This window comes from Coregonus clupeaformis, unplaced genomic scaffold, assembly GCF_020615455.1.
Source record: "Coregonus clupeaformis isolate EN_2021a unplaced genomic scaffold, ASM2061545v1 scaf0341, whole genome shotgun sequence".
In the NCBI taxonomy this organism is placed as follows: domain Eukaryota; kingdom Metazoa; phylum Chordata; class Actinopteri; order Salmoniformes; family Salmonidae; genus Coregonus; species Coregonus clupeaformis.
The window spans coordinates 100,001-115,219 of NW_025533796.1; the positions used below are offsets into that span (position 1 = coordinate 100,001).

Here is a 15,219-nt window from a genome sequence, read left to right on the forward strand (position 1 = left end):
CACATTTTGATTAAACATTGTTAATCCTAATTCATTTCTTATCAGGAGTTATGTGACCTCATTAATAACTCCTTCATCCCTCCATCTTCCTCTCCTCCTCTCTCACCGGCACATTCCTGTTCTCTCTCTTTCTCCTCCCTCTCTATCTCCCTCTCCCTCTTCAGACACATGTTTTCTCCTTCTCTACCGTATAAAACAGTATTTAATATTACACTTACTTTGCTTTTCTCTCCCAGGGATGTCTGTGAGACTCCATTCAAGCCATAGTTCTCCCTAAAATCAAAGTTTGTCAGACATTTTCCTAACGTCAGACTTTTTATAGTTTTCTAAAGCCGTGCTGAGACCATAGTATTCCACATTCTATCTGTTGTTTAGATCCTGCTAGCTACATTCATTAAGAGGAATCTACAGCCCCAATCCCAAGTGAATGGAAAGGATTGGCACAATCTAATTCAGTCTGGCACCATCTAATTAGATGGAATTAATTGGTGCCAATCTTTCTTATTCGTTTGGGATTGAGGCCTGCAGATTCCTTCTAATGCATAGAATCTTGACTTGAAGCTTGACTTTGGACCATTCTAGAGGTATGAAAATGTCTGAGAACATTTGATTTTGAGATGCAATATCCTTTTATCTCTCTCTCTCTCTCTCTCTCTCTCTCTCTCTCTCTCTCTCTCTCTCTCTCTCTCTCTCTCTCTCTCTCTCTCTCTCTCTGAATTCAATTTACATTTCTATTTAAGGGGCTTTATTGGCATGGGAAACATATGTTTACATTGCCAAAGCAAGTGAAATAGATAATAAACAAAAGTGAAATAAACAATAAAAATGAACAGCAAACATTACTCTCACAAAAGTTCCAAAATAATAAAGACATTACAAATGTTATATTATGTCTCTCTCTCTCTCTCTCTCTCTCTCTCTCTCTCTCTCTCTCTCTCTCTCTCTCTCTCTCTCTCTCTCTCTCTCTCTCTCTCTCTCTCTCTCTCTCTCTCTCTCTCTCTCTCTCTCTCTCTCTCTCTCTCAATTCAATTTAAGGGCTTTATTGGCATGGGAAACGTGTGTTAACATTGCCAAAGCAAGTGAAGTAGATAGTAAACAAAAGTGAAATAAACAATAAATATTAACAGTAAACATTACACTCAGAAGTTTCAAAAGAAGAAAGACATTTCAAATGTCATATTATGTATATATACAGTGTTGTAACAATGTGCAAATAGTTAAAGTACAAATGGGAAAATAAATAAACATAAATATGGGTTGTATTTACAATGGTGTTTGTTCTTCACTGGTTGCCCTTTTCTTGTGGCAACAGGTCACAAATCTTGCAGCTGTGATGGCACACTGTGGTTTTTCACCCAGTAGATAAGGGAGTTTATCAAAATTGGGTTTGTTTCGAATTCTTTGTGGATCGCTGTAATCTGAGGGAAATATGTGTCTCTAATATGGTCATACATTTGGCAGGAGGTTAGGAAGTTCAGCTCAGTTTCCACCTCATTTTGTGGGCAGTGTGCACATAGCCTGTCTTCTCTTGAGAGCCAGGTCTGCCTACGGCGGCCTTTCTCAATAGCAAGGCTATGCTCACTGAGTCTGTACATAGTCAAAGCTTTCCTTAAGTTTGGGTCAGTCACAGTGGTCAAGTATTCTGCCACTGTGTACTCTCTGTTTAGGGCCAAATAGCATTCTAGTTTGCTCTGTTTTTTTGTTTGTTCTTTCCAATGTGTCAAGTAATTCTCTTTTTGTTTTCTCATGATTTGGTTGGGTCTAGTTGTGTTGTTGTTGTTGTTGTCCTGGGGCTGTGTGGGGTCTGTTTGTGTTTGTGAACAGAGCCCCAGGACAAGCTTACTTAGGGGACTCTTCTCCAAGTTCATCTCTCTGTAGGTGATGGCTTTGTTATGGAAGGTTTGGGAATCGCTTCCTTTTAAGTGGTTATAGAATTTAACGGCTCTTTTCTGGATTTTGATAATTAGCGGGTATTGGCCTAATTCTGCTCTGCATGCATTATTTGGTGTTTTACGTTGTACACGGAGGATGTTTTTGCAGAATTCTGCATGCAGAGTCTCAATTTGGTGTTTGTCCCATTTTGTGAATTCTTGGTTGGTGAGCGGACCCCAGACCTCAGAACCATAAAGGGCAATGGGTTCTATAACTGATTCAAGTATTTTTAGCCAGATCCTAATTGGTATGTCAAATTGTATGTTCCTTTTGATGGCATAGAAGGCCCTTCTTGCCTTGTCTCTCAGATCGTTCACAGCTTTGTGGAAGTTACCTGTGGCGCTGATGTTTAGGCCGAGGTATGTATAGTTTTTTGTGTGCTCTAGGGCAACGGTGTCTAGATGGAATTTGTATTTGTGGTCCTGGCAACTGGACCTTTTTTGGAACACCATTATTTTTGTCTTACTGAGATTTACTGTCAGGGCCCAGGTCTGACAGAATCTGTGCAGAAGATCTAGGTGCTGCTGTAGGCCCTCCTTGGTTGGTGACAGAAGCACCAGATCGTCAGCAAACAGAAGACATTTGACTTCAGATTCTAGTAGGGTGAGGCCGGGTGCTGCAGACTGTTCTAGTGCCCTCGCCAATTCGTTGATATATATGTTGAAGAGGGTGGGGCTTAAACTGCATCCCTGTCTCACCCCACGGCCCTGTGGAAAGAAATGTGTGTGTTTTTTGCCAATTTTAACCGCACACTTGTTGTTTGTGTACATGGATTTTATAATGTCGTATGTTTTTCCCCCAACCCCACTTTCCATCAATTTGTATAGCAGACCCTCATGCCAAATTGAGTCAAAAGCTTTTTTGAAATCAACAAAGCATGAGAAGACTTTGCCTTTGTTTTGGTTTGTTTGTTTGTCAATTAGGGTGTGCAGGGTGAATACGTGGTCTGTCGTACGGTAATTTGGTAAAAGCCAATTTGACATTTGCTCAGTACATTGTTTTCACTGAGGAAATGAACTAGTCTGCTGTTAATGATAATGCAGAGGATTTTCCCAAGGTTGCTGTTGACGCATATCCCACGGTAGTTATTGGGGTCAAATTTGTCTCCACTTTTGTGGATTGGGGTGATCAGTCCTTGGTTCCAGATGTTGGGGAAGATGCCAGAGCTAAGGATGATGTTAAAGAGTTTAAGTATAGCTAATTGAAATTTGTGGTCTGTATATTTTATCATTTCATTGAGGATACCATCAACACCACAGGACTTTTTGGGTTGGAGGGTTTGTATTTTATCCTGTAGTTCATTCAATGTAATTGGAGAATCCAGTGGGTTCTGGTAGTCTTTAATAGTTGATTCTAAGATTTGCATTTGATCATGTATATTTTTTTTTGTTGCTGTTTGTTCTCTGTTATAGGGCCAAAAAGATTGGAGAAGTGGTTCTCTCTCTCTCTCTCTCTCTCTCTCTCTCTCTCTCTCTCTCTCTCTTGTCTGAGATTCATTCTCTCTCACTCCACCTTTCTTTCCCTCACTTTTCCTAATTGAGATCCACTGATTGACAGATTGTGTTGACTCTCATCTCTCACTCACTCACTCACTCCTCTCTTTCTCTCTCTCAGGGTGCAGGCTGTACAGCTCTAGTGGTTGCCGTGGTAGCAAGGAAGCTGGAGTTGACCAAGGCGGAGAAACACGTCCACAACTTCATGATGGACACACAACTCACCAAGAGGGTGTGTGTGTGTGTGTGTGTATTTGAGTGTGTGTGTTTGCGTGTGTATGTGTGTGTGTGTGTGTGTGTGTATGCTGTTGGCCTCTGATCTGGTTCTCTGCTTTAGGGGGGTTGGTGTGAGGGTTTTAGAGCGCTGAAAGCACTGATGACTCCCGAGCAGCACGCAAGCTCTGACTGTCCCTCAGATGCACGCATGTCACCCTGCAATGATGGAACACTGTTCCTCCAAGAGAGAGTGTTGTGTTGCCAGTATGGAAAGCACTGGGCAGGGGGACATATATTCTCCCTTACCCTCTTTCTCTCTCTCCCCCTTCTACATCTTTCTCTACCTCTCCCATCTGTATCTCTCACCCACCTTCTCTTTGCCCCTGGGCCCTTCTCTCCCTCTCTTGCCCTCTCCCTCTCTCCCCCTCTCCCTTTTTCCTTCCCTCCATGCCCTGGTCCTTCTCAATTTTTCATGCAGTTTAAAGTTTCAAAAATAGCTCCCACTATCAAATATGTAGGGTACATTATGTCTCTGTGTATCTGGCAGGCAGGAGGAGAGCAGAGCAGAGAGAGGTGATCAATAATTTCAGTTTAGATAAAGTATGGACGCAGTGAAGAGAGAGAAGGACTCAGCTCTCAGCTCACCTCTGGGAAGGGGAAGCTCGGACCAGACCGCAGCGGAAAACAGCGGAGCCACTTGGTCTCTTTAGGAAGTTTGACACACTCCGATGGGTTTGGCTTTTCTTACACGCGGGCATACTCACTGGCATGGGCAAATTCACAAACACACGCCTGCACAAGCTCTGAGGCATGCACCCTGCCTGCAACCTGGCACACACACAGTTACAAAGAACTGGGATTTTAGGGTTGAGGAACAGACTCCAGAATAATTGTAAAATGGCTGCAAAATTATCTCAGGACCATAGTTGAGCGTAGTTTTCTTAGAGCTGTTTTATATTGTACATTTTCCAGAACATTCATTGTATTAAAGGTTGCTACTGTGGATACACCGCCTGGGAACTTCAAGGATATTTTCTCTCTTATTCATCATTGAGCTTTACGGCATAGATAAACATTTGGCCACTTGAAAATGTTCGTAAAATGTGTTTGTAATGTTAGGATGTAACATTATGAGAACCTTCAGGGAACTCGTTCTATTGGTCAGAAAACATCCTCTGTCTCCCGTAGTAACCTGGTCAATTAATGGCATTCACTGGGTTAAACTGCTTAAACCACGTGACAAACTCATTCCACGGAGGGCCGAGTGTCTGTGGGTTTTCGCTCCTCCCTTGTACATGATTGATGAATTAAGGCACTGATTAGTAAGGAATTCCCCTCACCAGGTTGTCTAGGTATTAATTGAAAGGGGAAAAACCAGCAGACCCTAGGCCCTCCATGGAATGAGTTTGACACCCCTGGGTTAAACCCTAAGCCAATTAGTTTGAGGTGGAAGCACAATGTATTTTATTCACTGACCTGTTGGCTATCTGTTGATTTAGTGTTTGGTGTTTGATCCCAATAAAACCCAAACATACACACCTCCCCCAGGCCTTTAACTTGAGAAGGAGAGGCTTCTCCTGCATCCTAGGTGACATTAATTAGAGGCTCCAAGTGAAGATGACAAGGCCTTGTACCTCTCTCTCTCTCTCTCGCTCCCTCTCTCTTTCTCTCTTTCACTCTCTCCTGTCCCTCCCCCCTCCCTCCCTCCCTCCCTCCCTCCCTCTCTCCTCTCTCTCGATCTCTCTCTCTTTCTTCCTCTCACTCTCTCCCTCCCTCTCTCTCTCCCTCCCTCTCTCTCTCCCTCTCTCTCTCTCTCTCTCTCTGTAAGTGTGTGCATATGTGTGTGTGCATGTGTAATGTGTGTTTTTGTGTGGGTGTGTGTGTGTGTGAGAGAGAGAGAGAGACGTGTCTCCTTCCTTTGGCACCTTTGATATGAGTAAAAGGTCACAGGTAAACACGTTAGCCAGTGACACTCAGCGTTGCAGAGGTGGGAGGTCGTTGCCAGGGTAATTGGAAGTTTGTTGATGTTACGTGTTCTCCAGGAAAACACCATTCTAATGCCTTGTCCTCATTGCTAATCATACACACACACACACACACACATACACACGCGCTGCACACATTAGACAACAATTACACTGTAATCAGAAGCCACATTTTACCATGGGAACATACAGTAATCATATAAAGCTGTAGAAACCATGTTCTCTTAGTTGGTAATTGCCATTGACAATCCACAAACACATGACAATTATTACCATTATTAATGATAATAATTGATCATCTCCAGTTAAAAAACAAACAAAACCATTGATAATAATATCATCTAGATTGTAGATCATCTCTCTGGTCCTTGACCTGTTAGGACAGTTCATGTTATCCTGTGATCCCATATTAAGTGTTACCACACAGTTTATCCGATTAGTGACCAGATGTTGGACTGTTTTGCTGGAGTTGTTGGATTTTGGGATCTAGACTGTGAAACGGTGTATATTGAGTGGATGGCCACCCCACCCTGAGGGACATTCCAATGCTCACAATGGAGGAGTGGACTTAGTGATGTCATGTCCTTAGCCCTCACTGTCTCCCCCTCATATGGAGTGTTCTACAGAGATGACTAGCCAGCTCTGGTCCCCCAGAATTCCCAGCAACTTGCCCCCCTCTTGGTTTACTGCCCTTCAAACACCTGTTGATATGATAATAACATGCTTATGTAGTATATATGATAATAATAATATAATAATATCATGGTTAGTTAGTATATATGTAGCCCATGTGGGAATCAAACCCCTAACTCTGGGGTTGCTAGCACCATGCTCTAACAGGCGGAGCCATCAGAACCACCCCCATTGTTCCTCATATTGCATTTGCATGTTGGTCACAGTGAGTTTGCTGTGTTATGTAAGGAAGCAGCCAGAATAGAAACAAAGCTGACTCCAGGTACAAGGTCAGGCCATGATGACCATATGGCACCAACATGGTTGGCCAGTTCCCAGGTAGAGGGAAGCCATATGCACCAACATGGCTGCCCAGTGCAGAAGTACAGATGTAGGATCCTAATTTCAGCCAGGTTGCTACAGCAGGAAAATAATCCTGTAGCAACAAGACATTTGAATTATTATGTGGATGGACATTTGTGTAGGGATTTATACATTTTTCATAAGGCAAAATCAAGTCTGAAATTTCAAAGTGGAAATTACAAATTTCAGAAGCCTTTTTAAACCTCAAATACACTACAAGTTATCCTGCAGCAGGGTGATCAAATTAAGATCCTACATCTGTAGGGGGAAGCCATATGGCAGCAACATGGCTGGCTAGGTAGGAGATGGCCATATGGCCCTAATAGGGATACCAGATTGAGTAGGGAGGAATGGAATAGAGCAGACAACTTTTGACCTTAGGAAATCCCATTGTTAGGTTATCTTCCTTTCCTAAACTATCTCTGATCTGAATTAATGTTGTGTTAATATGCATTCAGTATCAACACTGAAAACAGCAGGACACGTGAAAGGATAACAATTATTCAAGATGTCTAATCTCTTGCAGTCTGTATTCCCCGCTGTCTGTTGTACTGATCCTGTTATATGCTTTAGGAGAAATCTATCTGCAGGCCTCATCCCAAATGAATAGGAAGGTGCAGCTCGTCTTGGTCCTGAAACTACCGCAGAAAGACTTTCTGAGCAGAGCAGACATAGAATGCCATCTGTTATCACTATGATCTTTATCATGAGATGAATCAGCTGATAGATGAGATTTGACCTGTCAATCTACTAAGGGTTCTGTGGATTCTAGATGTTTATTAAACCTGCTCTCCAATAACCTGTCCTGTCTGTTAGTATTCTAGAGGAACTTCGGTTCACTAAAACATGACCTGTGTGAATTAACCATTGGATGACACTTCAAACAACTGTTATATTAGAACCTATAAGAACCCATAACCCAAGATGTTGTCACACACAAATAGGTTATGACACGGTGGGTAACAGCATCCCTATGTGACTAACAAGGATGATAACGTTGTAACTACGTGTCAATAAAGTTGTTAGGGATAGCACCTTGGGTTGTTGTGACATCATTATGACACTGTGGATCATTTCAGAATGTGCCAGCCAGCAAACACAATTACATTTCCTACCTTATTTTATTTGTCTACCTTCTGATTAAAACACACTCTCCTAAAGGTTGAATGAACTCTCCCACCGGCCCTAAAAACTGCTGTTCATGTGTGTCTGTGCGTGCGTGCATGTGCGAGTGCAGTCCTTGACTGCGGTGGACTCATGCTGATTAGCAGTGCTGCCAGGTCCTTTGTGCTCCTCAGACGGGGGGATAATTGTTTTGTTCACTGCACAGCGTCTCTTTGAAGTTCTCATTCAATTTATGTCTTCAGAGATGTTCTCTCATTCAAAGGAGGGGGTTGAGGGGATTTTTCAGGCCCCTGTTGTAATTGCATAGCAACCTACTGAACCATACAGAATATACATATATAACAAGGCTAGCTAGGCATCCCTGGTGCTAGAGTTCCAGAAGCAGTGTGTTGTTCCAACCATGCAGCACACCTGACTGCATTTACCATCTAACACACTGAGCAAATTGATCCATTTCACTGATTGATACATGCTCCCTCACTGCGACCCTCCAGGGTGTCCTACTGATGATTTAACAGTATTCTTCAACCCTGGTCTTGGGGAACCACAGTGTATGTGCAGGGTTTTGTTCTACCACAGCACTAACACACCTGGTTCAATGAATCAAGCTTGATTTGTTGAATGGTGTGTGTTAGATGTGATTTGAAATGGCAGAGGCAGTGACTGTGACTCCTCCCAGTTCTCTCCTTTGACAGGTCTGTGTGGATGAATAGTAATAATAAATAAATAATATGCCATTTAGCAGACGCTTTTATCCAGAGCGACTTACAGTTAGTCAGTGCATACATTTTCATACTGGCCCCCCGTGGGAATCGAACCCACAACCCTGGCGTTGCAAGCGCCATGCTCTACCAACTGAGGTACACGGGCCTAGTATTGGGATGTGGAGGCTGACTCTCCCTAAGGACAGGTCTGTGTGGATGAATAGTATTGGGCTGTGGACGCTGACTCTCCCTAAGGACAGGTCTGTGTGGATGAATAGTATTGGGCTGTGGACGCTGACTCTCCCTAAAGACAGGTCTGTGTGGATGAATAGTATTGGGCTGTGGACGCTGACTCTCCCTAAGGACAGGTCTGTGTGGATGAATAGTATTGGGCTGTGGACGCTGACTCTCCCTAAGGACAGGTCTGTGTGGATGAATAGTATTGGGCTGTGGACGCTGACTCTCCCTAAGAACAAGTCTGTGTGGATGAATAGTATTGGGCTGTGGACGCTGACTCTCCCTAAAGACAGGTCTGTGTGGATGAATAGTATTGGGCTGTGGACGCTGACTCTCCCTAAGGACAGGTCTGTGTGGATGAATAGTATTGGGCTGTGGACGCTGACTCTCCCTAAGGACAGTGTGTGACTGACTGTATGTGAGCAAATGTATGTGGAGGGACAGAGAGAGTAGGGACTGTTTTACTCTCCAGGGGAAGAGAAGAAACAGAGGAGGGAGTTAAAAGAAGAAGTCATTGTCTGTGTGCGGAGGGAGAGGAAGAGGGATAGAGACTGAGAATGAGAGAGAGGAAGATAGAGAGAGAGATGGGGCCGGGGAAGAGGCCGGGTAGATCTGCTGCCTGACTCGGTTGCCAGGAGCTACCTGTTGCTAAAGTGTAACTGTTTGTGTGTGTGTTTGTGTGTGTGTATGTGTGTGCAAGTGTGTGTGTGTGTGTGTGTGTGTGTGTGTGTGTGTGTGTGTGTGTGTGTGTGTGTGTGTGTGTGTGTGTGTGTGTGTGTGTGTGTGTGTGTGTGTGTGTGTGTGTGTGTGTGTGTGTGTGTGTGTGTATGTGTATGTGTGTGTGTTCTCTCCGTGCAGATAAAAAATGCTGCGGCCAACGTTCTGAGGGAGACTTGGCTCATCTACAAACACACCAAACTACAGAAGAAGATCGACCACTCCAGAGTCCGCAAACACCAGAGGAAGTTCCTGCAGGCCATCCACCAGTGAGAGCACATTACTGACCCGCAGCCCTCAATACACTTACATGTATTAACAACCCAGACATATTGTCTAGCCTAGGTCTCTGTGGTTATTTCCAGGACAGGAAACACTGCATTGTGATTGGTTGACAGGGCTGACCCAGCATCATTATGCGAAACATCCTGATAGCAAGCTCATGTAGAAGTGTATACCTATTTCTAGCTAGCTCATCCCTGATGAATGAAAAATCCCATTGACCATGCAAACAGTGGTTAACCTGTGTTAGTTAGTTGCAGAGGTTGGCTAGCCAGTCTGACACCTGTCTAGACTAACATGAAAATGGATTAGACAATGATGGGTTTATACCAGCTCTGGAAGCCAAATGGAACTCCTGTCCAGTGAATGGCGCTACTGTATGTACTTCCTGGTCTGGTCTATGCTGTCTAATCCTATAATCTGGTGCTATACACCTGCTGCTAACCTAGCTGGGCTAATAACTGTTACCTGGCTGTGACCTAGCAGTTTTCTGGCTTGACTCTGTTGTGGATGCATCAGCGATGTGTGTATGTGTCACAGTGTGTAAGTGTTTATCACGGTGTGTGTGTGTGTTTTTTTGCAGACTGCGTAGTGTGAAGATGGAGCAGAGGAAACTGAGTGATCAGGCCAACACTCTGGTGGACCTCTCAAAGGTGACGCACACACACACATTACACACACACACACATCACACACACACACACACACGTAGAGCAATGTCTAATGCTGAAATCTGTAATCATACAGGATATTGGAAGGCAGTGTTTACCTCTGCCACTGACTGGTGACTTTGTATGCATGGACACATAGATACAGAAAGCACCTTCATCTCCAAACAGCTAAGCTGCCCGTGACAGCTGACACAGAGCAGTACCTAGCCAACTGCTTTGCTTTAGTCTTAGGCAGCCCTGCAATCTGGAGGCCACATACTGTAAGCCTATGTACGTGGCCGAGAATGCCAAATATCAGTGCTACTAACGTGCACTTATATCCAAAGCTGTCCAAACGTGATATGAGAGGCTGGTATTTAAGAAGCACACACGCAAACACACAATACACTCTGACACACACATAACTTTGCCCCCCAAATATATCTCAGCATTCCACTGTTTCCATGCTGACCCGTCTGTTTCTGTGGCTTTGCGTCTCCTAGCAACCGGAACAAGTGTTAAAAAAGGGATGACAGAGAGAGAAACGAGAGAAGAGAGGAGAGAGGGAGGGGGTGTTTTTCTGTTAATGTGTGGGTGTGTGTGCGTGCGTGCGTGCATGTGTGCGTGAGAGAAAGAAAGAGAGAGAGAAAGAGAGAGGGGGACAGAGAGAGAAATATATATATATATATATATATACTGTATATATATATATATATATATATATACTGTATATATATATATATATATATAGAGAGAGAGAGAGAGAGAGAGAGAGAGAGAGAGAGAGAGAGAGAGAGAGAGAGAGAGAGAGAGAGAGAGAGGTGGTTCTGTGTGTAGGTGGTGTGTGTGTCTCTATGGATCAGTGCCTTCTGCCACACATATTTTCCAGTGATTCTATCTCAATCGGCCACTCTCTTTACCATGGTTACGCTGCTCTGATGGACAATGGAGAGATGTTCTATCTACCTTTACTCTCTCTCTCTCTCTCTCCTTTCTTAGTCAGCCTTTACTCTCTCTGTCTCTCTCCTTTCTTAGTCAGCCTTTACTCTCTCTGTCTCTCTCCTTTCTTAGTCAACCTTTACTCTCGCTCTCTCTCCTTTCTTAGTCAACCTTTACTCTCTCTCTCTCCTTTCTTGTTCTGCCTTTACTCCCTCTCTCTCTCCTTTCTTATTATGCCTTTACCAGATGATAACGCCCACACAGAGGGTTCCCTTCCTCACACTCACTCCTCTTCTCTGCTCTCACTCCCCTTTTCATGGCTCTCTTACTTAATCCTCCATATCTCTCCAGGGATTGGGTAAAATTCTAATCACTTCCTGAATTGAGTGACTTTAATTCAAACTGACCTCAACCATCCGTATGTCATTGTTAAATTATCTCCTGTGTGTGTGTGTGTGTGTGTGTGTGTGTGTGTGTGTGTGTGTGTGTGTGTGTGTGTGTGTGTGTGTGTGTGTGTGTGTGTGTGTGTGTGTGTGTGTGTGTGTGTGTGTGCGTGCGTGCGTGTACAGATGCAAAGCGTGATGTACGAGCTGATGTCAGAGCTGAACGACCGCAGTGAGGACCTGGAGCGGCAGATGCTGTCTCTGGAAACACGGGTGGAGCAGCTGACCGCCGGCTTCAGTGCCCTGCCTGCCCACCTGTCTGCCACGCTGTCTGCCCAGCACACCACCCTGCTCCACCTGCTCCGAGAGAGGGACGCCAGGGACTACAGAGGAGGAGGATGGGGAGGTGCAGGTGGAGGAGGGACAGCCCTGGTCCCTGTTAATCAGCTGGCCCCTGCCCATGCCCTGACTCCAAGCCCAACCCTGGCCCCAGAGCCACAGCAGCCCCCAGAAGGAACCATAGAGGGCAGCACTAGTCCCAATACTAGCACCTCTAGTTGTTGAAGAGAGGAGGAGGAGAGGATGGGAAGGGGAAAGAAGAGGTGAGGGTAGAGGAGGAGATCAGACCCAATACTAGAGGAGGAGGGAGAGGGGGAGGGTGGGGGAGAGGATGGGTAAGGGAGGGCAGCCAGAAGCCCAACACTAGCTCATCCAGCTGCTAAGGAAATGAGTAGGGAGGGAGGAGGGGTGAGGTAGGGGAGGAAAATAAAGGAGTGGGGGAAAAGGGGGAAGGTGAGGGAGAGGATCAGATATAAGAGGCTGTGAGAGGGATGGAGGGATGGGAGGTAGAGACGGTGAGGGATAGGAGAGCCAAGGAAGTGGAGGGAGGTTGGGAGAGAGAACGGGGGGGATGAAGGGTGAAAGAGATAACCAGGAATAATTACAGCAACGCAGAGTTCTTTAATGGAATCCAATGTAATGACAGGAAAACGTCTCCCTCTCTTTTTCCATCCATCCCTCTCTCTCCCTCTTTCTCTTCATCTCTTTCTCTCCCTCCATCTCTCTCCCTCTTCCCTCCCCTCCCTCCATCAGGAATGATTGACTATGACTTTTTATCCTTATGATGTATTTTCTATCTAACTGCTACTTGTGTGGTAACGAGCATCCCTTTAACGAACCATTTAATCATGACCATAATACATACTAAACACCACACACACACACACACACACACACTACACTCTCCATGTAGTATGCCTACCTTTAACACACACACACACATACACACACACATACTGTACACACACACACACATACATACACACACACCATGGCAACATATACACACCACAACAAAATACACCACACACACACACACACACACACAAAATAGCACACAATATCCCACAGCATACTATAGTAAACTATAAAATACTATAGTATAGCCTATACTATATCCTATTACTGCCAAGCACACAATGCACTAAGTCCAACTGAAAAGAACATACTGCCTGGCATTTATTATACTACAGAGAGCATAGACACGCACCAAGGAAACACTACTGCCATATTTCCTTATGCCCACACGTTCCCAAAACTCTGTTTTAATTTATGTATGCTGTACATTTCAAACCACACGCACACAGTTTGCACAGGTGCACAGATATGCCTAAACCCACGATATACACGCTGAACCACACCCACACGCAGACACACACACACGCGGACACACATACACACACAATCTACCAAAGTGCTCTCTCTCAAATGGACTACAGAAGAGAGGCAGAAGAGGCTGTCACTGGGGAGAAGAGATGGGAAGAGGAGTTTCAGATTTCCTGACAATGTTTTTCAAGGAATATCTATTAAAATCTGGATTTGGACTAGTTGTAGTGCTCTATGGACTGCACTTTTCACTGCCAGATATAAGATGGACTGCCATAGACAGGGAATGGAGGAATGTTAACAAGACAAAGGATACAGGCCATGGCAAGAGAGAAACGGTTGCTTACTAAACTTAACCCTATAGACGGAGAGACTATATATCTGAGAGAATAATTATTATGGTGTGATGGAATAAGAGACTATTTTACTTCTGTAAGCCCTTTCTACGGAGACCATTTTGAAAACTGTCTTATAGTGACATTCTGTGGCCGGAATACTGAATTACACCCGCTTGGAATATTGTACAGTATACTGTTACTGAAATCTACATAGCTTTGTATTGCTCAGTTTTTTCTACCATTACGATTGAACAGTTATAGCTGATATCTACTATTATTATACTATAGTATTCTTCTCATTCGTCCTGACAATTATAATAAATGTATTAATAATAAACTTTAATAATAATAAATAATGGACAAGGGAGGTGCGTTTGAGGTTGAAATTATTTTGTAATTTTATTTTACCAGAGATAATTAATAAAATATATATCTATATAACATTACTGAGTTATTGGGTGAATTTTGGCTTGCCTATTCTTTCTTCTTTATAATCATAAAAACTACTCTGTGACTATAGCAACCTGCCATGTTCCGAAAGGTTGCTGGATCGAAACCCCGAGCTGACAAGGTAAAAATCTGTCGTTCTGCCCCTGAGCAAGGCAGTTAACCCACTGTTCCCCGGGCGCCGAAGACGTGGTTGGCGATTAAGGCAGCCCTCCGCACCTCTCTGATTCAGAGGGGTTGGGTTAAATGCGGAACACACATTTCAGTTGAATGCATTCAGTTGTACAACTGACTAGGTATTCCCTTTCCTTTTCCTATGTTAGAAGAACCTGATTTTATTGGCAATACAATGTGGCCTACATGCTAAAATGCAAGCGTTTTCTTTCCCCAGTCCAATTTACACATCACATTGTTGTTAAAATGGCAATCTGCAGTTGTTACATCAATTTTTTTGACATAAGTGAATGATATACCCGCTGATTATTGAAGAATATAACTTATACATGCTTATTTTACAATAGTTATCTTTTGTTTGTTTTTAGTCCCATCCTTCAGCTCCACCGAACCCCTCCCATCTATCTCTGAACACCATCCAGTTTTGATTTCTATTTGCCATATATTTTTTATATAATTTAATTTTTAATATATATAGTGTGTATAAGCTGGAAGTAGAAGCCTAAGAGTTGTTGTCCATTAGTTTACTACAACTTATAAATGCCTCGTGAGCTTAGTTCAAATGTCATACCCCATCAGAACCCAAAATGTAAGCTTGTTTTACTCCAATGTTTGTAAAACACTGGATTCCCATACTTGAGAGACTGGATTCCCATACTTCAACCCCAATAGCCTGATTCTGATTATTTTCTCATTGTCTTGAACCAGGGCCATGTTCAATAGGGCACACTGATGCAAAATGTTTTTAAAGGCTTTGTAACATTTCGTGCCGACTGAACACATACAGGGTGTTTTTTAGTGGTCCTCTGTAGCTCAGCTGGTAGAGCACGGCGCTTGTAACGCAAAGGTAGTGGGTTCGATCCCCGGGACCACCCATACACCAAAAGAAAATTATGC

The 15,219-nt window shown here is 43.8% G+C and overlaps 1 protein-coding gene across 1 annotated transcript in view; it reads left to right on the forward strand.

The window, feature by feature from the left end:
• LOC121542730 (small conductance calcium-activated potassium channel protein 2) overlaps window positions 1–12,487 on the forward strand; it is a 102,768-nt gene extending 90,281 nt beyond the window's left edge. Inside the window, 6 exon segments of the mRNA XM_041852239.2 lie at window positions 3,547–3,657; window positions 9,586–9,713; window positions 10,310–10,379; window positions 11,885–12,105; window positions 12,107–12,141; window positions 12,144–12,487. Of these exon segments, the coding sequence (XP_041708173.2) occupies window positions 3,547–3,657; window positions 9,586–9,713; window positions 10,310–10,379; window positions 11,885–12,105; window positions 12,107–12,141; window positions 12,144–12,262 (684 nt within the window). The 3' untranslated portion in view covers window positions 12,263–12,487.
• Window positions 12,488–15,219: the final 2,732 nt, after the last annotated feature.